This window comes from Micromys minutus (assembly GCF_963924665.1).
Source record: "Micromys minutus genome assembly, chromosome: 16".
Taxonomy (NCBI): Eukaryota; Metazoa; Chordata; class Mammalia; order Rodentia; family Muridae; genus Micromys; species Micromys minutus.
The window spans coordinates 18544571-18569529 of NC_137985.1; the positions used below are offsets into that span (position 1 = coordinate 18544571).

Here is a 24959-nt window from a genome sequence, read left to right on the forward strand (position 1 = left end):
CTGGATTGTGTATCTCAGGGGAAGTGCTCCTCTGATCATCTTCCTGTCTGACTGAGCACCAAAGATTATTATCGTGCGTGACTGTGTGCGTGTCTGTGTGCGTGTGGCTTTGCTTGGACTGTGGTGCTACACAGTAGCAGCATTCTAATTTTCTTCTGTCAGCATGTCTTAGTGTTTTACTGCTGTGAACAGACACCATGTCCTATAAGGACAACATTTAACTGGGGCTGGCTTACAGGTCAGAGGTTAAGTCCATTATCATCAAGGTGGGAACATGGCAGTGTCCAGGCAGGCATGGTGCAGGAAAAACTGAGAGTTCTACATCTTCATCTGAAGGCTGCTAGCTGAATACTGACTTTCAGGCAGCTAGGATGAAGGTCTTAAAGCCCACACCCACAGTGACACACCTACCTTAACAGGGTCACACCTCTTAATAGTGCCACCCCCTAGGCTGAGTGTATATTAAACCATCACAACTAGTTTCTCAAAAAAAAAAAAAAAAAATCTTTTTTTTTTTCTTAGTGGCAAAATATTTCAAGCTGTTATTATTTAAAAAGTAGCTATAATCAATTTCTTAAGTAAGAGTGTCAGGACGGCCCAAATAATGTTTTCCAGATGTCCTATGGAACAGGCTCATAGTTCCCAGAGTCAAACAAATTCTGGAGACATTTTACGCACCCTAGCTTCTGCTGACAGTGCCCTGGAGTGTCACACTGTCCTTTGCTAGTGACACGTGAACTCTATTATAATGTATCTTCCTGATCGAGCTAGTTAGTACTGACTGCATGTTTTCATTTCTTTTATTTTTAAAAAATATTTTCATTTTTGTGTTTTATGTATGAGTGTCTTAAGAGCCTCAGTGTATGTCTGTGCACCACATGCATGCAGTACCTGAAGAGACCAGAAAGGGTGTCAGACTCCCTGGGACTAGAGTTACGGACAGCGGTAAACTCTAGTGTGGCTGCTGGGAATTGAAGCCAGGCCCTCTGGAAGAAGTAGCCAGTGCACAGAGCCATCTTTCTAGTTCATTCCATTTCGGAACCCCCCATATTCTTACTGTTTCTTTAGTTTAGTATAAAGGCAGTGTTGTTGATCATTCCCAACCGTTAAATCACAAGTGTATGTACAAATGGTGTAGAGCCTAGGACTCAAGTTCTGAAGAAAATTCATTTGAACAATTAACTTTGGATTTAGCTGAAGGCATGGTTACGATTGCTTCTTTTGTGTGTAGACCAGTCAGAGGTAACACAGTTTTGTCGCACTATTCATTTCAAGCTAAAGAGATGGAAGCTATCTTTGTCCTTTCCACCCCGTATCTTCCAGCTGGGGCTGTAGCCTGCGCATTAGAATAGAATCCTGCTTAAGACTTCATTTTCATAACCCGAGGATGTGTGTAATATATGGAAATTTTCTTAGAGTTAGCAAAGGGGCTTTTTGTAATTTTTTTACATGTGTGGTGGAATTGCCAGCCGTGGCTTGGAAAGTATCTTAGATCGTGTTACCACAATATTTTGACTCAAAACATTTCACCATTATTAAGTACAAATGCATATGGCCCTAACATCCTCACAGACCGTCAGGAAGTGACACTCAGGGACCTCTCTGAAGAAGCCCCACTTATAATTTGCATTTAGGATTCCAGAAGTGAATTCAACATCTGTTGGTTAGGAACAAAATCTGAGCTAGGTGACTGTTGATGGGTAATAGGTTACACCGAGGAGAATGATGGGTAATGCTCCACAGGATCCGAAACAGCGTTTAATTACCACCAGGAGGCTCAGCATCAGTGCCGCCCTCGCTGTCCTGGCAGGGAAGGAGAGAAGCACGTCCATTTTCAATGCGATTAAGCCACACGGCTCAGTCATCTGACGAAACATAATTCTGACTTCAGTGCTCCTGCCTGGGTCGCGTAGCCGTGTTTTAACTGCCTCTGTCTTTGCTATTTTTAAGCCTCCACTGATTCTGCTTCAGGGAAGTGGAGAGATCATTGTGCAAGCCCACCAAGCACAGGAGAAATTTGGAGTTTTCCGTTTCTGTGCCGTGTCCCATACAGATGGCCATAACTTTGCTCCCATAAGAATCACAGAATAAAACGGGAGCAAGCTTAATGTTAAAGTTCTGATTCTTAGATTTTATAAGTAACCTTATAAGTTTAGTTTCATCCTTTTGTAAAATACAAAACAGTGACTTAAAATAATTTTGAAATTAAGTTATTCAACTTTGTCATTTATCTCAGTTACCTGCTTAACTATACCTGTTTTAAGTTCTGATAACATTTATGGTTAGACGGTTAGGCTTGAAAAGTTAGAAATTAAAATTATAATGTGAATTAATTTCTTGATGAGACCTAATTCCACTAAAAAATGACATTTTCAATATCAATGTTTAAATTGTTCTGAACTGTAGAAGAGCTCATATACTTTGTACTCCTGCACTTTCACAGGCTTAATTTATTAAGAATAGAATAGCTAATATGATTTGATACAAACAGCTAAGGATTTACTGTGGTGGGTGGGTTTGAGATGGTAGTGCTGGGTTCACAGAAGCTGCGTGTGTGATCTTGGCTTATTTCAACTGATACTACAGGCTGAGGCTGGGCTTTGAAAACACTGAAGAATTGTGTGAGGAACTGGGTGATTCTTATGCTTTCCAAACGGGCTTGCTTTTAAAGATCTGTGTTTAAAAGACAGACCTTGAATCCACATTTTAACTCTTTTCAAAATACATTTTTATGAATTCCTTAAGAATTTTATGCAAGGCATTTTAATTATATTCACCTCTCTCCTCCTCCCAGGTCTGCCTCTTCCCTGCCCCCTCTGCTTGTTTTCCTCTTTTATTCTTTTTTAAAATTTTTATTTAATCTTTTGTTTTATACACTTCAGATTTTATCCCCATCCTGTTCCACCCTCTGACTGTTCCACATCCCATACCTCCCCTCCACTGCCCATCCCTGTCTCCAAGAGGATGTCCCCCACCCCACCAGGCCTTTAAATTCCCTGGGACCTCCAGTCTTTTGAGGGTTAGGTGCATCTTCTCTGACTGAACCCAGAACCGAGAATCCTCTGCTGTGGGTGTGTTGGGGGACTCGTATCAGCTTGTGTATGCTGCCTGGTTGTGATCCAGTGTCTGAGAGATCTTGGGGGTCCAGGTTAATTGAGACTGCTGGTCCTTCTACAGGGTCACCCTCCTTCTTAGCTTCTTCCATCTTTTCAACCACAGGGGTTGTCCATTGGCTTTGTCCATTGGTTGGGTACAAATATTTGCATCTGACTCTTTCAGCTGCTTGTTGGGTCTTTCAGAGCGCAGTTTCCTCTTCTTAAAGAGATTGTCATGCAGCAGATGTCCTGGTCCTTTGGCTCTCACAGTCTTTCCACTTCCTCCTCCCTGATGAAGTCTTAGATGTAGGGATTGTCCCCACGTATCAGCTGGGGACAGGTACCCAGTGTTCAGTTGTTCTGGTGTTTTCACAGCTTTGGCTTTTTGTTATTGTCTTCCTCTGCTGCAGAAGGAAGCATCATTGAGCGGGGTGAGAGCTACACTCACCCATGGATAGAAGGAGAAGTATTTACAGTGTGGTTTCAGATTATGCTGGTTTAGAAACATGGCAGCTGCCGGTTCTCCAGATTTCAAGGCCCTATGAGACACAGGTTAATTTTATAGTTCCAGACATGAGTTCCTTCCTACTGAGCAGGCCTTAAACCGAATTAAATGGTTGTTGATTAGCCAAGCACCACTATTGTCTCTTTTAGAATATCAGTTGAGTCTGGTCATTGTGGTCCTAAGGCCTTAGACCATGGCAGGAGTCTTGCTGGCTTTTCTCCCTTGGCAGCATGCATTGCTCTTTCCCAAACTGCAAGAGCAGTTCTCAGGGACGAGCCTTCTATGCTAGTTCCAGCTTGATTCTATCAAGCCCTCTGTCTGGGAGCCAATCAGGGCAAGGCCAATAGACTGTATGTTTTGTGGGGGTGGGTTTCTGGGGGTACTGTAACCAATGACTTGGAAGTTTCCCACACCAGGCACTTGGATTTTTGATAGTCTGTTTTGTGGTGAGCATTTGTTATCACAACTGGTGTAACTGCAATTAAAAGTATTTATGCATACACATACATTTATATATTATATATGTTTTTAATTGGACATAAAATGATAAATTCTCCATGGCTCTATCAAGCATCCTTAGTGGTTTTTATTCTCCTTTCCTCTTCCTCTTACCCCCACCCCCAGGTAAGTCTTCCTTGTGTTTTTCCCATTTCTCCCTTTGTAGAGACTGTATTGTGCTGTTTCCTCTTCTAGAGCCCCAGGCTCCCCTGGGTACCCCATGGCCTTTCCCCTTTCCTTGTCTCTGAGGTACTTCAGGTGATGTACGCACATCGAATGGTTTGGTGTTAGAGGCCACAGCCAGGAGAAAACGTGATGATTGTCTTTCTGGTTTGCCTCCCTCAGCATAATGCCTTTGATTTCTCTTCATATACTTGCATTTTCTCCCTCCCACTCCTCCTTTCCCTCTCCCTCCCCCTCCTCCTTTCCCTCCCCCTCCCCCTTTCCATCTCCCTCCTCCTTTCCCTCTCTTTTTCATACTGGAAAGAATCTGAACCCTGGTAGTGCATATGAGTTACTTAAGCTGAACAGAGAGGCAGGTGGCAAGCTTGCTAGAGCTGCTTCTACCGCACATTACTTCTTCCCAAATTATTTGTCAGATTCAGATCCACATTTTTTTTTTTTTTTATTTCAGGTATTCCTCGGGTTATCCAATGTAAATTCAGACTTCCTCTGAAGCTAATCTGCGTACCCGGTCAGCCTTCAAAAACTGCAAGCCACAAACTAACCATCGACACCAATAAACCTCCTGTTAGTCTGCTCGGCCTCTTCCCAGGTAGGACTTTGAAATAATCTGTCCGTGAGCTCAGAAACGGGGATTCCACACGGACTCCTCCAGGGGCAGGTAATAGGGGGATTATCAGTACCTGTTCGGTGAGGATACTCAAGTGCCGTCTGGTCTCATGCACCCGTTCAAAGGTGAGCAGTCTATGTGAGTAAGGTGGTGAGATGCACCTTTTCTATTTTATTACTATTTTTATAATCATTATTTTGTTTTTGTGTTCAGAAATAAAACCATCAAATGCTTCTTGCTAAATTGGAAGTTTTGCCTTGAAATAGAAATACTTATTGTTCAGTGTTATTGTAGATAATGGTTCTCAAACTTTGTAATGTGTCTTAATCCTTCAGTAGAGTTCTTTATGTTGTGGTGACCCCAAATTTAAAGTTGTTTTTGTTGCCACTTCATGACTGTGATTTTGTTACAGTTATAAACTCTAATGTAAATAGCTGTGTTTTCCAGTGGCCGTAGGCGACCCCTATGGAAAGGTCATTTGACCCCCCCCTCCTGGAAAGGGGTCTCCATTCACAGGTTGAGGACCACTGTTGTAGAGCTTCAGATACACCCCATTCTAAGTATATTGTTCATATTTGCTCCTGAGGGTTGTCTCAAGGATGGCTGTTCCTCACGGCTGTTCTATCCACAGCAGTGGAGGAGGAACAAACAGCTCTGGTTGTTTAGTGGACATTCCTCTCTTGGGCTTGAGGGCCATAGAGAAGGTTGCAGTGATGGGGGGGGGGGGCTTCCATAGCTATTTCTTTGAGTAGTAATGCCCCAGTAGAAGAGCTGCAGCATTGGTTAGATTAACAGCATTATAATCAAGGTTTGGGAATGCCCATCTTGCCTTTCTTTTTCTTATTGTATTACAGCTTTTGTCTAACAATGTATTTTGATCATATTTTTTTAGTCTCTCACTTTCTTCTTGATCCCTCCCAACACTCCACCATGCATCTTGATATTCTTACTTTCTTCCCCCTGGAAACCACCCCCCCCCAAAAAAAACCCCCAAAAAACCCAAAAACAGAACAACGAAACCACTACCACAGAGTTAGCCTTGTGTCCATCAGAGTACTGGGCATGGTCATTGTCAGCAGTTACAAGCTGCAGATCGTTTTTGGTTGGGGTGGAAGCTCTTGTCTACTTCCCCTGTCAGCACTGGGACCCCATCTGTCTTGAGCCTGTGTTGGCCCGGTGCACGCTGCCACAGTCTGTGAGTTCATGTGCACAGCAGGCCTGTTGTGTCTGGACGACACTGGTTCCTTGGAGTCATGCACCACCTCAGGCCCCTACAACCTTTCCCACTCCTCTATCCCCTTCTTAGTAATGACACTGAATCAAAAGAAACAAGTCTTAGAGTTGAACAACTTTCTAGCATACTTTATTAGAATTCTCCTTGTTTACGATGGAATGTGTCCTCACTTTGGTGTTTCAAGAGTAGGAATTAGAATCCAGACTGTTTCCCACAAAATTTGAGAAATTTGTAGTAAGTCATTTCTTCGTGTTATTATAGAAAATGTTTTTGATTTGTTATCCATTAAGAGTAGAGCTTATTTTGAGACAAGGTCTCACTGTGTAGCTCTGGCTGTCCTGGGACTCACCATGTAGAGAAGGCTGGCCCTGTGAGCTCAGAATTGGAGCGATCCATTTGCCTCTGCCTCCTGAGTACAGGAATTGAAAAGCGTTCATCCCCACTCCCAGCCAACAGACATGCTTTAAAACCTTAATTTATTTGTTAATGTGGAAGACAAAATCTCCACAGGGAAGTGCTTTATTTTTGAAGCAAATCATGCAAGTGTTAGTTTTGAATCGAGCTTGTATACACATATTTGTGCTTGCCTCCTGCCATTTTCTTCCTCCATCCCTCCTCTTCCTCTCTTCCTTTTTGTAACACAGATGGACTGTAAAATTGTAATGGCCACTCGCTTTGCAGCACCTTGCATGAATTGATGATTTCTTTGGATTTAATGAACTTCCATGGATACATAGTTGGAAATTATCCTGAACAATAACAATTTGTTGGTGCTGTTGATAATGTTTAAGTGCTAAATTCCAAGGAGCTGACTTTTATTGATGTAGAATGAGCTCAGCTAGAGACTGAGTACAAATGTAGGTCCTGACCCAGAGTTCATCTTGGGAAGATATAGCATAAACTATGTATTTAACAAGCTTTGTGGGATTCCATTTTGCTACTGGCTTGGAGCCTGTTGTGGTGACAAGGTAGGGATAAGACCCTGTCAGCATTTTACTGCTTTAGAAACAGCACTCAGTGACAAATTAAAAAATATCCTCCTCAAGATTTATACACATAATATACATTTTTATGTTAAATTTAATGAGCACGAATGATGTTCATTATTCATCACGTTCCATTATCATGGCGTCATGCAGTTGCTTAAAGTAGACTTCACACCAGCATCTGTGTATAAAGGGTCTTTTATGTTGGCATTAGATACAGTGGCTATTTCAAGTCTACACATCTTACCTAAAGAAACAGATTAATGAGCTTCATATCAAAGAAATGGCTTTCAATCTATCCCTAGTTGCTTCTTTGCTTCTTTGTGAAGAAATGTAGGGCATAGGTGAAATGATTTTAGCTTTTATCACAAGTAGTTTGGAAGTTTATGAAAGATAGATAAGTCCACACAAGGAACCTGCTGATAATTCTACTGTTCAGAAATGCATGTCTATTTCTCTTCTTTCCCCTAATATAGCTAGAGTAATGCTTATAAGCATTTACTGCCCCAAAGAGTTTTCTTCATATTGTTTAGAAACATGTTTGTAGACCATAGATATTTTCATTCAGGACTTTAATTGTTGCATGGTATTCCATTATAGATAGACACCGCGAAATAATCTGACTCATATCCTATTTTTAGATGTTTATGTTATATTCTTGTGACAATGTCCTTGCAAAAAGTAAAATTTATGACTATTTTTTGGATAAAGATATGAAAGTGGAGTTGGTAGGTTAAAGGTTAAGAATACCTTAAAAGTGTTTGAAATATGTTGTAAAATTGACTTCTTCAATGGTCAGACTTTATATTAAATGATTTTCCTCAACCCAGTGAACTTAAACATTTTGAGCAGAGTCACCTGCAAATGAGAAGAACTCATGACCTGTGAAGGGCGAATGTATTCATTGTGCTTGGGCTTAATAATATTATAATTTATACTGGGGTTATTGAAGTTCCATACCTTTATAATATGGAAAGTGTCTCTATTTAGTATAGAGTGAATGTGATCAGTTCTCTAGGACCTTCCAATAGGGACCATTCGTTTTTTGTTTTGTTTTAGGTTTGGTATGAATATAAACACAAACTTTTTAAATACTTCTGGTTTTACCCTGGTTATCTATTCTGACACTCCTGTACTTTTGTCTGTGGCTACTGCTGATCCAGTCTTTCCCTGTCTCCCTGGGGACACAGTCTCTCCACAGCCTAGGCTGGCCTCACACCAGAGTTGTTCCTGCTCTGATTGTGGGATGATAGTCAATGTACCATCATGGCCAGTGATATCCTTCTGAAGTCGATCAACCTGTTCCTAGATGTCCGCAAACCCCAGACCCTTCCTTTGCCTTCTAGAGTGATTTTTCCCCAGAATTTACCCTGTGATTTTTCAGCCACACACCTGGACTCAACTATGGAAAAAAAAATAAAAACAAAATCATTCCAGAGTGTTGTGATAAGGTAGAAATTTGAGTGTTTGGAAGCTGGGGTAGAGCTCAGCTAATGTAGTTCATATGCATTTTGAATATTAACAGTGTGAAGCTAAGCTTTCTATTCAGAATCAGTGCTTACTTTGTGATTATGTGGATGATCCCTTCCTTGCAGACTTTGCTAACCCGTCAGATGATGATCAAGTGAATGTAATGGGCTTCCGTCTCCTAGGAGGCTCCCGAGTGACTCTTCTTGCCTCCAGAACGTCCCGTAAGTAAAACTGCGCTGCTACTGTTGCTGGAAAGTTCAGCTTAGGGCACTGTATTGCACCAAGGGCATTGCAGAGGATGAAGGTGATGTTTGGCCGTATGTGACAGACAAGAGCCACACGTATAGGGTGTGCGAGTGGTGAAACTGAATTGTGTTAGAAACGTGCAGTTTTGGTTTTAGGGATGAAAGGAATCTTAAAAATTTTATATGGCTTTAAGATATATATACAGCGATCTAGTTTTCAAGAAGTCTTAAAAACTAGAATTAACTTTCTTTTCGGCATGTGTATGGGTATGTTTATTTATGGTGTTTCTTGAGGCAGGGTTCATATGTAATTCATCCTGTGTTTGAACTTGTGAGTCTTCTGCCTCAGGCTCCCTCATGCTTGTAGTTCAGACATATTTCACTTTAGGAAACTTATAAAAAAAATCTGTCTGTCATCTGTCTGTCTGTCTGTCTGTCATCTAACCAATCTATCATCTATCTACGTATGTATCTTTCAGCTATTTGTATGTATCTATCACCTATCAGCTATATGGATATCTGTTATTATCTTTATGTTTCTACTTTACATTTTCTTAGTTAGGGTTTCTATTATTGTGCTAAAAATATCATGACCAGAAGGAATTTAGGAAGGAAAGTGTTGTACTCCGTCTCCGAGGGATGTAGTAATTTGAGACAGGATGCTTGAGGCCAGAATTGAAACAGATGCCGCAGAGGAGTGCTGCTTACTGAGTTGCTCCTCATGGTTTGATCCGCTAGATTTATTATATACTCTGGGCCACCTTTCCAGGGGATGGCACTGTTCCTCGTGGGCTAGGCCCTCCCTCCTTAATCCTTAGTGAAGAAAATGCCCTTAGACCTGCCTACTAACATCTGGGTAAAGGGATTTTCTCAGCTGGGGTTCCTCTTTTCAGGTAACTGTAGAATGTGTTGACAAAGCAAGCATGCGAACAACACACAGACAAACAAAGAAAGCAGCCAACACAGACACCAGCAGAGAACACAAAAGGAGCAACATCTTTGCTGAGACTAACAGCAGATAGAAATCCAGTAATTAGATAGCCAAGCCTGAATTCCAATTTAAATATGCCCTCATTAATTTAGCTGTCTCATATAAGAAAAGTAGTTGAAGCTAGTTGTTTTAAAACTTTCTTATTTTCTATTTACTATACTAAATATATTAAATATATTTATATTTATTTATATATATATATACTAAATATATTAAACTCACTATTTAATATACTTTCATAGACATAAACATGAGAATATCAAGTGTTTCTTTAGGATAAAGTATATGCATGCATGTGTGTGTGCATGTATGTGTGTGTGCATGTATGTGTGTGTGTTTATGTGTTGTCCATTGAAATGGTTTGAGTATGCACCAGTTTAGAAAATCTACAGTTTTGTGGGTACTGATGTGACTCACTGGTAGGGTACTTTCCTTGGGTTTGATCTCCAGCACTGCAAAACTGAAACAATATTCATAGGTTTAGAACCAGCTTGCCCTGGGCACCGTCTGCACCTGTGCTCAGGCTGGGCTGCCTGGCAGTAACGGGACGAATGACATGGAGACATATTGGAACCCAAAAGTTGTTAGCAAGAACATATTCCCTGCTCTTGAACTTGACCATGTTTCTATTGCTAACCTCATATAAGCTTCTAGAACATGTGGATTGCTGACTGATGCAATAAGAGAAGTGCAAGGAGATATTCTAGAGTAAAGCACACAGTGAAAGGTGCTTTCAAGGAAGAAAAGACAGGCTTCCCCGTTATCGGTCTCTATGATGAGTCATGATACAGCCATTGTCTTGGCATCACATGGAATGTTCCTAAGAAGAATGTTCCTAGCAGACTCTCAGTGCTCAGCCCACGATGCTAAGCACAGGCACATGCAGTTGTCAGGCTTTGCTTAGCTTTACTTCATTTGGATGTTGGGACCATTTTGGTGCATTTTCTTAGTTAATTTATCCCCTGGTTAAACCAAAAAAAATTTTACCAATCTGTCTTTTGGAAGTTTGGGTATCTTTTTGATTTAAATTAACGGTGATTGATTATTTTTAAGATTAACTTTTTACTTATATATATATCTGTGTTTGCCTACATATATATGTGTGTGTATATATATATGTGTGTGTGTGTGTGTGTGTGTATACATCTGTGTTGTGTGTATACGTGTGTGTGTGTGTGTGTATACATCTGTGTTGTGTGTATATGTGTGTGTGTGTGTGTGTGTGTGTGTATACATCTGTGTTGTGTGTATATGTGTGTGTGTGTGTGTGTGTGTGTGTGTGTGTGTGTGTGTGTATCATGCTCATGCCTGGTACCACAGGGGCCTGAAGAGGTTCTGAAGTTACAGATTGGTTTGAGCTTCTATGTGGGTGTAGTGACCTGCACCTGTGTCCTTTACAATTGTAACCAGTGATCTTAATGTCTGAGCCATTGCTGCATGACAGTAGGTGGTGCTCTGTAGTTAATCTCTAGAGGAAGCCATTTAAACAACAAATACTTTTACTGTCAGTGTGTGTATTGGCATCTGTCTGCATCTGTAGGTGTTCTCTGAGCGCTTCATGTCTCCTTCTCATTCCATACACATCACCAGACACACAGACATGTAACCACGTGCTACCCTGTGGGCAGACAGAACTCAGGGAGTCGCATTCACGAGAAAGCTAATAATGCACGAACTGAGACCGGGGGTGCGGGTGAACAGCCACTTCACTTCTGGGATGGCTCTTTGACTTTAGTGATGTGGGTTTGTCCCAGCGATGCCTCTGTGCTGATGATGAGTGTGGGACTCAGGCTTGGGCAATGAAGGAGACATCGCTGTTCCTCTCTGCACCCAGTGATTGGTCCCCGTGAGCTTTGTGGGGATAGTGACTCATCGGTTAATACTTAGCAGTTTCTTCATGGGGCCAATTTGTTTATAATGCAAATTTAGCTTTCAAAAAGCATTTTGAAAAGTAAATGTAGATGTACCTCCACAGTTTCTATTAATGTTTAAGAAGTTATGTATTTTTAATCTTAAACTTACTTTTGCTTAAATTGTCTATATTCTTTCTCCCAACTCTGTGTATAAAGCACTCATCTGCTGTTTCTCTCAAAAGTTTCCAAATGACATAATGATACACGTGCGTTGCCTTTGACTCAATGTCAACTACCTTTGTATTGATGAAGCTCAGGTGACCTGGCGTGAGCCGAGTCCGGTGTGGTGCTCTGAGCTCTTCTTAATTAAGTACATACACCATTCTCTCTGCTGCTGGTGGACACTGGGTGGCAGTTGACTGGGGTCTGAGTGTCCGGAATTGTTTTATTTGGAAGCTGAAGTGGTTATTTCCACCGAGGGCTGTTCCAGAATGCAAAAGTAAAGGAGAGAAACAAATGGAAGGTTTGCTTGAGCAACTCTCTTGGTTATTATTAGATTATTATTAGGATTTTAAGGGAGTTTTTAAAACTCTAGCTCTTTTATCCTTAGTTATAAACAGAAAATTGCATTTCTCTTTTCCATAAAAAATACAGTGTGGAAAGTCTTTAAGTGAAACATTACACACTTGGAGTATGTACACTTAGAAAATGGTTAATAGTCAAACCTGGGCCTTGTGCCTTAGACTCATTGTTTTTTGTTGACTTTTGCCAATTTGAGAAAAAAGTCAATTTAAGGATACCATTTATCTTACTGTATCCCAGTTCTATGTTCTTGTCATAGAAGGGTTTGTTGTTTCTTTTGTGTGTGCTGATACATGTAAGAAAGAAGCTAATTCTAAAAAGTAACTCTAAGGTTACATATAAAGCATGTTTGAGTGCTTGACTTTACATCTCTGTTATTTGGTGACACAAAGTCCCTATCAGGCACATGGACTTTTATTTACGTTTGGCTTTTCATTTCCTTTACTCTACAGAGCAGCATCTTTGTACACTGAACTTTAATTGCTCTGACATTTAGTGGGCTAAAGACATCTGTCTGTGTAAGTCCACCATGTGTCCATCTCCTCTAAGTACCTTATGAGCTGATCTGTCTTCCCCCCTGAGTACACGGAGAAACTGAAGATGGCCTAAGCTATTTATCTGCAGTGGGATGGACTTGGCCCTCGTTATCGCAGAGAGAGATGTGCGAATGTTTTCCTTCTCATATGCGCTCAATTGTTCCATAAAGCACAGTTGTCTCTCACCTGGTCATAATGCCTGAACTATAAGTTCCTTCTTGCTTCTTTCCAATTCATTTTCTGCTTGGAAGCTTTTGTAATACAGCAGATAAAGGAAAAGATACACATCATAACCCTACTGCCTTCCATTTAGAAGGCCTCTGCATTTATAACACTGTCCAAATGTCTTGTTTTGCTTTGAGATAGGTTCTCATTATGTTATGCAAGCTTATCTGGAACTCACTGTATAGCCCAGGCTAGCTTTGAATGTCTTCCTCAGCTTTCTGAGTGCTATATTTATAACCTGCAGTACCACACCCAGCTTAACACGGAAACGTTTTACCATGGCTCCTGGATCTCTGTGCATGAGCTTGGCCTTCGTGGCTCAGACCTATGATCTCAGGTCCGTAGGAGTCTGAGGCAAGAGGATCAGGGGTTTAGGGCTAGCACTGGCTACAGAGTTCGTTTGAGGTCAGCTAGGACACGTAGTAAAACTCTATCTCAAAAATAAAAAGTAAATGTATAAATGGAGATATAGCTTTAGTGCACTTTCTGGTGTGTGCATGAGGCCCTGGGTCTGAGCCTGGGTTATCAGTATCTCTGTGCAGAGTTGCTCTATCTAGGGGTCCTCTCCTTCCTCTTCTCTCAGTCCAGGACATGGCTGACCTTTTTTTGCTCTGATGCACATGCCATTCCCTCCATCTTAAGGATCAAGACTTTTGTGCACGGTGCTTAGGAATGTGCACACCACAGTCAGGGCAGCAGCTAGCTTTCGACTCTACGTATTATTTGAATGACTGTTGAAAATTAGTGATAATCTATAAAATGGCAGTAAAAAATTAAATCTATACAATAAAATAGGCGGATGATGCACGAGCCATCTGAAGTAGTCCCTTAAGGAGATGTATTGACTTCCTAGTACGTGGTAGGTTTTGATCATGATATTGTATCTCAACAACGAGAAAGTAAGGAATACACATATATATCAGAAAAAGATCACTAGGGGCAATAAGAATCTCTCTGAGTTTTCTAATAAAAGCAAAGTCTGAAAACCAAGGGTGAGCATGTAAGATACTTAGTTATTTTTTTCATGGTACCATGGAAAATCTGAAGACACACTTCACCATGTGTGTCTGGCATTTTACCTTTCTTTACATATTGCAAGCAGAAAGGCTGGAAAATCTTCATCCTGCCAATGCTTCTGATATTTCTTTCTCTAGAATATTGTTTATAATATAAATAATTGTTGGTGAATTAAATGGAATTTGTAATTTCTTAGACTTTTCAAGGGACTTCATATAATCATCTTGGAAGTTAAAACTCTGGTTAGATGCATAGTGAACAGCAGACATATTGAGCTTTTGTACATTTATATAGATGTAACATTATCATGTAGTTAATATCAGTGGTTAGTCTTTTTGTATTGGTAATTAGAATTCCAGTTTCTTCTTCATACATAACCAGCTGGTTGTCCTTGTTAATTCCTTAAACTCTTCTGTGATTGGATTAATTTGTTTATTTTGAAAATAATAGCATCATCTCCTTGTGCAACACAACTGGCAGTGTGGTTGTTACAAGAGCCGGGTGTGTATTGGGGCTTCTGTGGGGTTTAGAGGAAACAAAGCTTATTGTGGGCCCCTGAAGAATACGTGAAATCGGTAGGGAAGAATGTATGTAGTATGAATTCTAGCGGTCACATTTCATGTCTTTCCTGATCCGTGGTCCAGACACTGGGATTCTGTGTCTTTGTCTTCTTTTTATAACGAGAAATTAGAACGCCCACCGTCCTTGGCACATAGCTGCTGGCTGTCCACAGCTGCTGCTGTCAGCTTCACGCTGTTGTCATCGTCATCACTGCCACTGTCACCAGAGACTACACACACAGGATCTTTCACTCTTCGGGTTTCAGGGAATGCAGGGAACACAATTTTCTTTTCAATTTAAGAAGCAGCCAAGTTTGAACATCCTTTTACATGGGGAAACTTTTAGAAAAGCAGAAAGCTTTGATCCTGATTCTAGTGGTTCGGGTAGCGCACATATTCCCTCAGCTCTGTTCACAGTCGACTAGCACTTCCACACTACTTTTTCATGGCTGTTTACCCTTCAAGTCAGGTGTTGCGCCACAGTTGGATTGTTTAATTCTATTACTGTTAGACACGCCCTGAGAAGGACTGCTTCAGCCTGTCTCTGACCATCTCTCCGGAAGGACATCTGAAGTATGCACATAGTTGATGCAGAAAACAGCCTCAGGGCAGTAGAGACCAGAACTACGTTACAAAACGGGTCTTTATCCTTTAGTTAGCATTCATGTCAAGGCTGCTTGAAGGCTCAACTAGATCAGGTGATGACCGTGTGTTAATGAGAACTTTCCCTTCATTATTTTTCTCCCAGAACGGTACCGAATTCAGAGCGAACAGTTTGAAGATCTCTGGCTCATAACAAATGAGCTCATCCTCCGCCTTCAGGAACATTTTGAAAAACAGGGAACCAAAGATTTTGCGTGTTCTTTCTCTGGATGTGTGCCCCTTCAAGAATATTTTGAGTTGATTGATCATCATTTTGAGGTATGATATCAAACCACATAACCTTTACTTGAAGAATAAATCAAAGAGCAGGAGATGCTATGGAAGACGGAGGGGTGGGCACGTGCTGGTCAGCTGTGCACATGATAGGGGGCTTTGCCCAAACGTGTAAACTCAACCCTTGACCTCAGCAGCCCATGGCTAAAGCTGTTCGAGTTTATCACCAGCCACTTGGCTGAAATAATTGAAGCAGAACATGGATGGCTGTGATTACAAGGTGACCTTTCTTTATTCATAACAAGCACAGCAGAGCTTCTGCACTGGACTGACATTTAACTGTGTAAAATGCTCCTTTGTGCCTGGCGGAATGCATGCCTAGGAAATGCTGAGTTGCTAAGCGTACAAACCTGCGGCCAACAGTGTCTCTGTTGCTCCGAGTGTTCTCGTACTTGCTTGGACGTTCTGTCACAGTTTCTGTCAGGTTCTCTTGAGGGTCTCAGCAGTTTAATTTCTACATCCTTGGAAGATTAATTTGGTATTTGGAAAGATTCATGTTTTCTGAAGGAGTGGACGCTGACGATTGCCATTTTAAATGTATGCATTGAAGTCACGGGTGCACTCACTGGATAGACTCTGTGTAAAGATCCTATAGGGATTTTTAAAGAAGGCAGTTTTGAAAATCTAGCATTTGTTACTAAGGTGACTGTTTTTTTTTTTTTTCTTTAATTTTTTAATCTTTTTTTTTTTTTTACAGTCCAGACTTTATCCCTCCCTCCTGCTCTACCCTCTGACTCTTCCACATCCCACCCCTCTCCCCTGCCCCTCACCCCCACCCTAGTAACTATGTTATTTTAAGATTTTGTTTTATTTTTATTTTATGAGTACATATGTGGTTTGGTGTGTGTATGTGTATCACAGATACTCTTAGAGGCCAGAGCCAGTACCAGGTTCCCTGAAACTGGGGTTTCAGAAGCTGTGAGCATTGGAGTCCCCTGTAAGAGCAGCAGGTACCTGCAGCATTGAGCTGTCTCTCAGCGATTGCTCTTCCAGGAGTTCAGCCCATTTTGAGGCTTGAGTGAGTGAGGTGTCTTCTCTACTCTTTTTTTTTTTTTTTTTTGAGAGACTCTTACTTTTGTGATGGTTTGCATATGTTTGACCCAGGGAGTGGCACTAGTAGAAGGTGTGGCCTTGTTGGAGGAAGTGTGTCACTCTGAGGAGTGGGCTTGGAGACACTCCTAGCTGCCTGAGGATGCCCAGTCTGTTCCTGGCTTCCTTCAGATGAAGATGTAGAACTCTCAGCTCCTCCTGTCTGGATGCTGCCATACTCTTGTCTTGATACTGGACTGAACCTCTGAACCTGTAAGCCTGCCCCAATTAAATGTTGTTATTTATAAGACTTGCCTTGGTCATGGTGTCTGTTCACAGCAATAAAACCCTAACTAAGACACCTTTTCAGCGAGGCTCAGGCTTGACTGTCTACGTCCTGTCCCGAGCCTCACTCCAGGCCTTTTGTTTTTTTATATGGGAAATCTTGGGAGATCTGAGCTCTGTCCTCCACAGCAGGCACTCCACCCATTAGCCATCTCCCCGGCTCAGATACCCATTATTTGTGGGTTAGTATGTATTTGACACAATTGTGGCACCAAAATTGACGGTGTGGAAGCATATATGGGGATACTTTAAGTGTAGACATTTTGAATTATAATATTTCAGCATAACTATGGATATTAATATATACTTTTTGTATATTTAATATTTATATATAATTATATATAACATAATATACTTATATATAAAATGTATAAAAATATATTAATATTTATATATGTCTTTTTTGGAGTATTGGGAGGTGGAAGTATGGGTCTTACACATAGTAAGCAAATCTTTTGGCATGAGCTATATCCCTGAGCCCCTGACATTGGTTTTTGCAAATATTGTTTCTAGAATAGGTTTGTAGAAGCTATATGCTGAAGAACTGAGATAATTTTATTCTTCTAGGATGTATTTTAAGAAATCCTTGCCAGACTGTGGTTTATGAAACGGAGTCAACAGAGTGACAATACTAACTACATGTCCATGACATTTCAAGTAGGGATTACTGTGTTTGGTTGGCTCATGGGTTTGCCATACACTTTCCCTCCTGAGTTCTGGATAGGGCCTCCCAGTGCTTCTGTGTAATGCGCTTTCCCTTGGGGCAGGGGCTTTGGCACTTTGATTTGTTACACATGCAGGGGTAATGCTTCTCTTCCTTTGCTCCCTGTTGCCACTGTCTGCTTCTAGCTCTGAAGCTCTTAAACCTTCAATCAAGATAGCTTCTAGAGTTGAGGTTGCTTTGTGTAAGCAAGGAAACAATTTACATCTGCTTTACTCATTTTAGTTCTTGATTTTGGGCCTTATGATTAATGATTAATAAATATTTGCTAAAGTGTTGCGGTTTTGTTTTTGTTATTGCTATTATTGTTAGTTCAGGAGGTGGCTCGCTTCCTTCTCTGTGGCTGGTGAGATCAGGCTGTGAGCCTTGTTCAGCAAGCACTTTTACTACAGAGCCATCTTGCTAGCCCTGAGGTCTCTAAATTATGAAATTCTGATATTGAAAAACAGCTCAATCTCTGGTTCATGCTACTCGTTGAACTGGCAGCCCATTCGATCCTCATACCAAGGAAGTCTTTTTATTATCTATGTTCATAGACTCAGGAAGTGCTGTGAGAACAGCTCTCAAGTGGCTGAGTTATAACCGGCCTGTCATTCTTCTTAGCACAGGGTCTCCATGTCCCAGGATGCCCACCAATCCCATGCACCTGACGATAGATACGGTTTATACCTGTGAGCTCTACCTTACCGGCTGCGTATTGGGGTTGCTGGTTGAACACTGCCTTGCCTGCTGTACACAGTGCTAGGAATCAGACTTCGGCTTCCAGCGCAATAGGAAAGTCCTCTGACTGCCGAGCTACCGTCCAGTGCCTTTTGTTTATTTAAAAATTTAGTTATTAAAGTCCATTGTTTTTTTATGCTGCCCATGTATTTTTTTAATTTTCGAGATTATAATTAGATTACAAATATTTCTTTTCCTCTTCCTCATTCAAGCTCTCCCATGTGCCCTTGTCCACTGTCCTTCAGATTTAGAGCCTTGTTCATATAATTACACGTATGTACGTGTGTACTCCTACGCATAACCTCTTGAGTCCATGTAAAGTTACCCGTGTGCACATTTTCAGGGCTGATTTTTTGACACTGGGCAACTACTTGTGCGCTCTTTCCTGGAGAGAACCATCTCTCCTGTTCTCGGCTCTCCTCAGTTGCTAGTAGTTCTTTGTGTAGGGTTGAGGCATCATAGTCTTTTCCTTGCTCCTTTTGGCCCGTGTGTTGGTGTTGTCCTTGTTCAGCTCAGGTTGGTGAGACTTTATGGGTGTAGCTTCTGTTATCACCAGGAGACACTGTCTCACAGCAAACTTCCTGATCCTGGCCCTCACAGTCTTTCAACCCCCTCTTCTGCAGGGTTCTGTGATCCCCAGGGAATGCTCTGTAGGTATATCCATCAGGACGACTTCACAGCGCTGCTTATTGATTGGATGTGGTTTTCTGTAATGGTCTTTGTCCCTAAAGAAGTCTCCTTGAGGAAGGAAGAGTTACCTGTGGGCATAAGGACAGCTGTCAATGGATTGTTGTTAGGGATTGCACTGTTTTCGTAAGTTAGTGGTTGCAGGTTCTTCTCTAGTAACCAGAGCTAACTGATACTGAGTAGTCAGCTAGGCTTTCAGCAGGGTCAGCATGTCCTGCTGTTTGTCCGTGTGCTTCATCGATGCCATAGTTAGGTAGGACTCTTTGTCGTCTCCATCCTTTGTATAGTACTTTTGGATACTACAAAAGCTAGCCCTCAGGGAGAGGACAGTTTCAGCTCAGGGTTCCTGGCCCTGTGGGCGAAAGGAATCAGGTCTTCAATGACAGGGACTTACCTTCCACCGCTGGTGGGTAACCAAGGGCAGCAGCAATAGGCTGTATGTTTTGAGAGTCTCTTGGCCAACAACTCTAAAGAGGCCTTTTCATGTTTGGTACTGTGGTTTCTGTTAGGTAGTCTCTGGTTCTTGGACGGGGTCCCATCAGCCTAGATTAGAAAAGATCATCATCATATGTGTGTGTGTGTGTGTGTGTGTGTGTGTACATATATTGCATATGTGTATATATAATATATCTAATGATCCTTTCACACACACAGATTTAGTCATGAAGTTATGTGTTATAGCTTTGTTGTATAAACAGTTAATACTATGTTTCCTGTGTTTTTTTCAGGCATCTTTACTGTTCTTTCGCTGACCTCTCTGTCCTCTGTGTTACCCACCCACCTTCCCTGAAGAGTTTCTTTTCCATTTCCACATCAGATCACTTGTGTCCCGGTGTTCCCCTTCACCCTCCTCCTCATTCTTTACCCTTCTTCCCTTCCCCATTCCTATTTCCTGATCAACCATCTGTACCTGACATTCTCCTCTCTGTTGAGTCCCAACTCCTCTATCCTGAAAATGGTTTTATACATTTTAAATTCAAATATTTAAGTACATGTTTCCTTCTTTCTCTTTCTACCCTCTAGCCTCTCTCATGTTCCTTCACTCCAGCTTCTCCCATGCCTCCCTACTCTCAAAGAGATGGATTAGTCTTCCTTTATTGTTGTGAGATATACACATATGTAGGTATAACACATACTCACACCTCACTGAGTCTGATTTTGTTGTTCCTGTGTGTGTGTGTGTGTGTGTGTGTGTGTGTGTGTGTGTGTCTGGTTTCAGTGCTGACCATTTTGTGCTGTGTAACTAATTAGGGGCTCATAGCTTAGAAAGACCAATTCTCTCAGTAGACATTAGCTGTCAGTTGATGGGGCCCATGAGATTTCCCCTCTTCTGTGTTAGCATGTTTACTGATATTGGAATTCTTTAGTCCTGCCTCTTAGTTTTTGGTAATGAAAGGTATTTTTCTCCTTAAGAGACTGACTGGATTTTTTTCATTGATAACATCTCACAGTTCAGAGACAGGCTGCTAACTCATCCCCTAGTCTGCCAGTCTCCTCTCTGGGAGTTGCTGAAGATGTAGAAATATCTGTGTAGACCCAGCCAAGCTAATACTCAGCTTTACTTGGAAAGGCACATGGGCAGCATCCCATAAAAACACTCTATTTCATGGCTTTTGATTAGCTTTATTTAATATACCAGTAGAGCATACTGAATATTAACATATACCATACATTTATTCCTCATTATTAAATTGTTTCCTCATGTGTGTATTTGATTGTTAATATCTAAGCATAATAACAGTAGCACAGTTTTATGAATATCCTTATGTGTATATAATATCAGGTAAACATTATCTCTTGGATAAGTTTCTAATACTGGGATTATTAGATCAAAAGCTATTATTTAAAAGCTATTTTGAGTAAGTGGGGCTTTTGGGCATACTCTTATAATTCAGGTACATAGAGGCTGAGGCAAAAACATCTTGAATTTAAGGTGTTTTTCTTGGCTATACTCTTTTGCATAAAATAAGGAAAACCGTCACTAATGCTTTAATAACAATTTCTCATTTTCTCCTTTTTCCTACTGATTTCTATTGGCCTGTAGGCCTTTTGCATTGGTTTGTAGATGCTGTCTAGACATTATGGCATAATTTTTGTCATAGATATAGTTACTACTATTGGTTATGCAATGTGCTGTTTGTCTTATCACTTTTCTTAACAGTGTTTAATTATGTAGAATTAATTTTGTATATATATATATTTGTGTAGTACACATGTGTGCATTCATGTGTATTCCAATTTTCATGTGTGGTGGTTTGAATGACAGTGGCCTCCATGTGGTCATAAGCTCCACATAGTTGGTGGAACTGTTTGGGAAGGATTGGGATGCATGGCCTTGTTGGAGGTGTGTCTTGATAAGCCTGTGCTCCTCTGCTGTGCTCTCTGTCTTGTACCTGTGTTGTGCTGTGGTGAGATTTGAACTCTCAGCTTTCATGCTGCTATGTCTTTGTTTCTCTGTCATGGACTCTGTAACATTCTGGAACCGAAGTCCAGTTGATCAGCCATTTCCTTTACAAGTTGCCTTGGTCATGTTTTATGACAGCACTAGAGAAGTAGCAAGCGTAGGATGCCTGTGTGTGGGTGTACACGGATGCTGGAAGTTGAAAGGGGGCATTGGTTTGTTCCTCATCTGCGCTCCACTTCCTTTGTCAGGGCAAAGTCTTTCCTAATCCCACAGCTCCTCACCTCTCGCCATTCCAGATAGCCAGCTTCTCCCAGAGATATATCCTTCCCCCCTCTTGACTGGGGTTACAGGAGCCCTGGTTTTTACCTGAGTTCCAAGGACTCAGATTCTGTAATTCTGTTCATATGCTAATGCGGCAAGTGCCTTGCCCTCCCAGACATCTCCCTAGAGTTCTCCTCAGCCCAGTGTTTGCCATTTTGTGTGTGTGGTCTAAAGTTAACTCTTTAACTATTAATCTGTGGGATGAGAATTACCATCCTTACACTTTTATCTTCATCCAGCTGTTAGTGAGGCGTGAGCAAGCCATGGCCTCTTCAGAGTAGGGAGTTCAGACTGTGATTGTATTCACACTCTTTCAGGGCCTTGCTGAAGTCCATGCTTAGGGTTAGGTCACTCTGAGTGGTGAAGCAGTCCAGGAACTGCTTGATCTTATAGGAGCAGGGCCCCAGCTGTAGGGGATGAAGAGGCAGGACTGGAAGCGACCTGCTGTCTGGGCAGGGTACTGCTTATGGCATGCCCTACAGCTGAGCCCACTGTTTCCCCTGTGCAGTAGTTGCCACCTGAGCCACAAGACCTGGCTGTCCCCCAGCAGCGGGTGCAGGGGTGGCTGCTGATGGTGGTGGGTACACACTGCTGCTTCCGAGAGGCAGGGCAGATGTAGGCGCAAGGAGTGGAGTAAGAATCATAGACAATAGCAGCTGTTTAAGTGCAGGGAAATCATGTTTCTATTCTTTATTAGTAATTTAGCAGATTCCCTTTGTGTGTATTTATATGTTTGTGATGTGTTAGTGGCCTTTGTTTCAAACAATAGAAGTTAGATTATAAAAACTAATTCGCTTCTACTGCTCGGGGTCCAAACCTTCGCTCACTCTGCTATTCTGTTTGTTGCAATGAAAAAAAAATTAAATTTTTCTATGTGGCCTGTTTTCATGGAAGATGTTAAAGATAACCAGTCTCTCCCCAGTGACACAATGTGACACCGTTGCTTAGCTTTCACTGACTGATTTCCTGTTGATCCTATAGTCATGAGCCAAATACCTCAGGCTTCTAATTCCTGTTCCTGTGTTCACATCTGTCCAACTCTTTCACAGCTTTAAATGCATCGTTTGTATTTTTAATTTAAACACCCTTTACAGTTTCTGTTCAACACCGATGTAAAATTATTCCTTATAGCTGCGGATAAATGGTGAGAAATTAGAAGAGCTTTTATCTGAGAGAGCTGTACAGTTTCGGGCCATCCAACGTCGGCTTCTAACAAGATTCAGAGACAAGACACCAGCTCCTCTGCAGCACCTGGACACCCTGCTAGACGGGACATACAAGCAGGTCAGTGCCATATCGGGGCAAACGTGTATTATTAGATATGCCTCTTCCCCACCCTAGCGCCAGGCACCACAACACCATGATATGCTGAAAGGCATAATTAGGGTGGCTGTGATTTTTTTTTTTTAATGTAGCCTAATTATCCTCCTTCTTCTCTATGTTCCCAAGAAACTACCACATACCCCTACCATTTGTATGATCATAATGAAGATGTCGGCCTTCTTGTATATTCATGGGTTTCCACATGGTATCACCACTTTGTTTTTAAAAATAACATTTGGCAGTATTTACATTCTGAATTTTAAGACTGAGGTTTTAGAACTCTCCAATAACTGCATATTTCTGTGTACTTGTGACAGGTAATGTAGACATATCCATGTGTCACTTCCCTAACATCCCCCAGTGGTGACATTCTAGAAAACTCTAGCAAGATGGTGGCAGCAGGCTATGGGCATCGATTAAAACCCTGCTGGCTTTAGGTTTTTAATGTCCTTCTTTCCCCACCCCCTCCTCTGATCCCGTGCTTCCATGGCCACTTGTCTGTTCCCCCTTAAGCTCTTTCCTTATGTACAATAATACTTTGAGTTGAAAATATGCCCCACAGAGGAACGCACGGGGCTGATGAGGAAGCTTCAACCGATCCCAAGGTAATGTGTGTCACACCTCCCCCTCCTTTGTGTATTTGAGTGCTGGATTTTTAATTCTTTCTTTGCCTAGATTCTAAGTTGGAATTTTATGTTTGTAATAATAGATATAAAATGATCAGATCTATAGAATTTTCTCAAACATGTGTTTTAAACTTTTATTCTTTATAGATGAAGAATAAACAGTTTTGAAGGAAAAAAGAGAAATGCTGTCCAAAATTGTTCTTTGCCATTCAATTTTATTGAATTTATTTAATTGCTAACATACTGATTGTACATTTAGTTACTTGAACATAAAAGTCTAATTCTTTAACTTAATTTTGTGATTAACAGGAATGTACTTTTGTGAAGAAATTGTAGCAATTCCTAATGCCAAACTCCCCATGTTGTTTGTTCTCTGTCATCTGCTCAGAAGTAGAACGGTTCTTATCTGCTTGGCCTCTTCCCAGAACCTGTCCTATAGAGTGCACTGGTAATAAGATGATTTGTGAGGCTCGAATCCCCACAGAGAACACCACACATCATGTCTCAGCGCACCCTCCTTCCTCTCTGTGCCTGTGCTGGAGACATCTCCACACGGTGCAGAGGTCTCCTCCTCTGCAGTGATTATCAGGGTCCTGCTGTACAGATGAACCATGTATGATGAGATAAAAAACATCTCACTGTTTAAAGATTACTCTTTTGTAATTTTATATACGATAGAATAAAATACGATCACATCTGCCTTCTGTTTTTCCAGCCCTGTCCCTTCAGCCTTATCAACACGTCTCTCTCTTAACTTTATGCCCTCCTTTAAAAAAAAAATACCCCATTAAGTTTGATTAGTGCTGCCCATATACGTGTGAGCATGGTGCTGTCCACTAGACCACAGGCAACTTAATTGTAGCCACATCCCCAAAGAAGAATGAATCTTCTTTCCCCAGCAGCTGCTAACTACCAGCAGCACCTCAGTTAGGAATGGTTGAGAACCCCTCCCCCACTGCTGCTGGAGTTCTGGCTTGTTCTTGTACAGGACTCATGTAGGAAACCACAACTGCCATGTATGTCCAGAACATGGCATCTCACGCATAATTTCCACTTTCTATTCCAAGATGCACTGTGAGCCTCCTGGAGCAGGGAAGGTCAGTGGATTGGTGACAATGTCTGATTTCACTTGCTGGAAAGAGAAGCTTCTCTGACTGAGGTTGACTGCATCCCAGATCTATATGTATAAACATCAATACTTAGAAGACAGCTGGACAACATGACCATTTATTAAAATAACAGTAGTATGTTCTACTC

At 41.4% G+C, this 24959-nt stretch overlaps 1 protein-coding gene across 1 annotated transcript in view; it reads left to right on the forward strand.

Moving 5' to 3' along the window:
• BBS9 (Bardet-Biedl syndrome 9) overlaps positions 1–24959 on the forward strand; it is a 359813-nt gene that overhangs the window by 170649 nt on the left and 164205 nt on the right. The window contains exons 15-18 of the mRNA XM_080930425.1: positions 4733–4873; positions 8707–8802; positions 15339–15511; positions 22885–23037. Of these exons, the coding sequence (XP_080786551.1) occupies positions 4733–4873; positions 8707–8802; positions 15339–15511; positions 22885–23037 (563 nt within the window). The remainder of the gene's footprint in view (positions 1–4732; positions 4874–8706; positions 8803–15338; positions 15512–22884; positions 23038–24959) is intronic.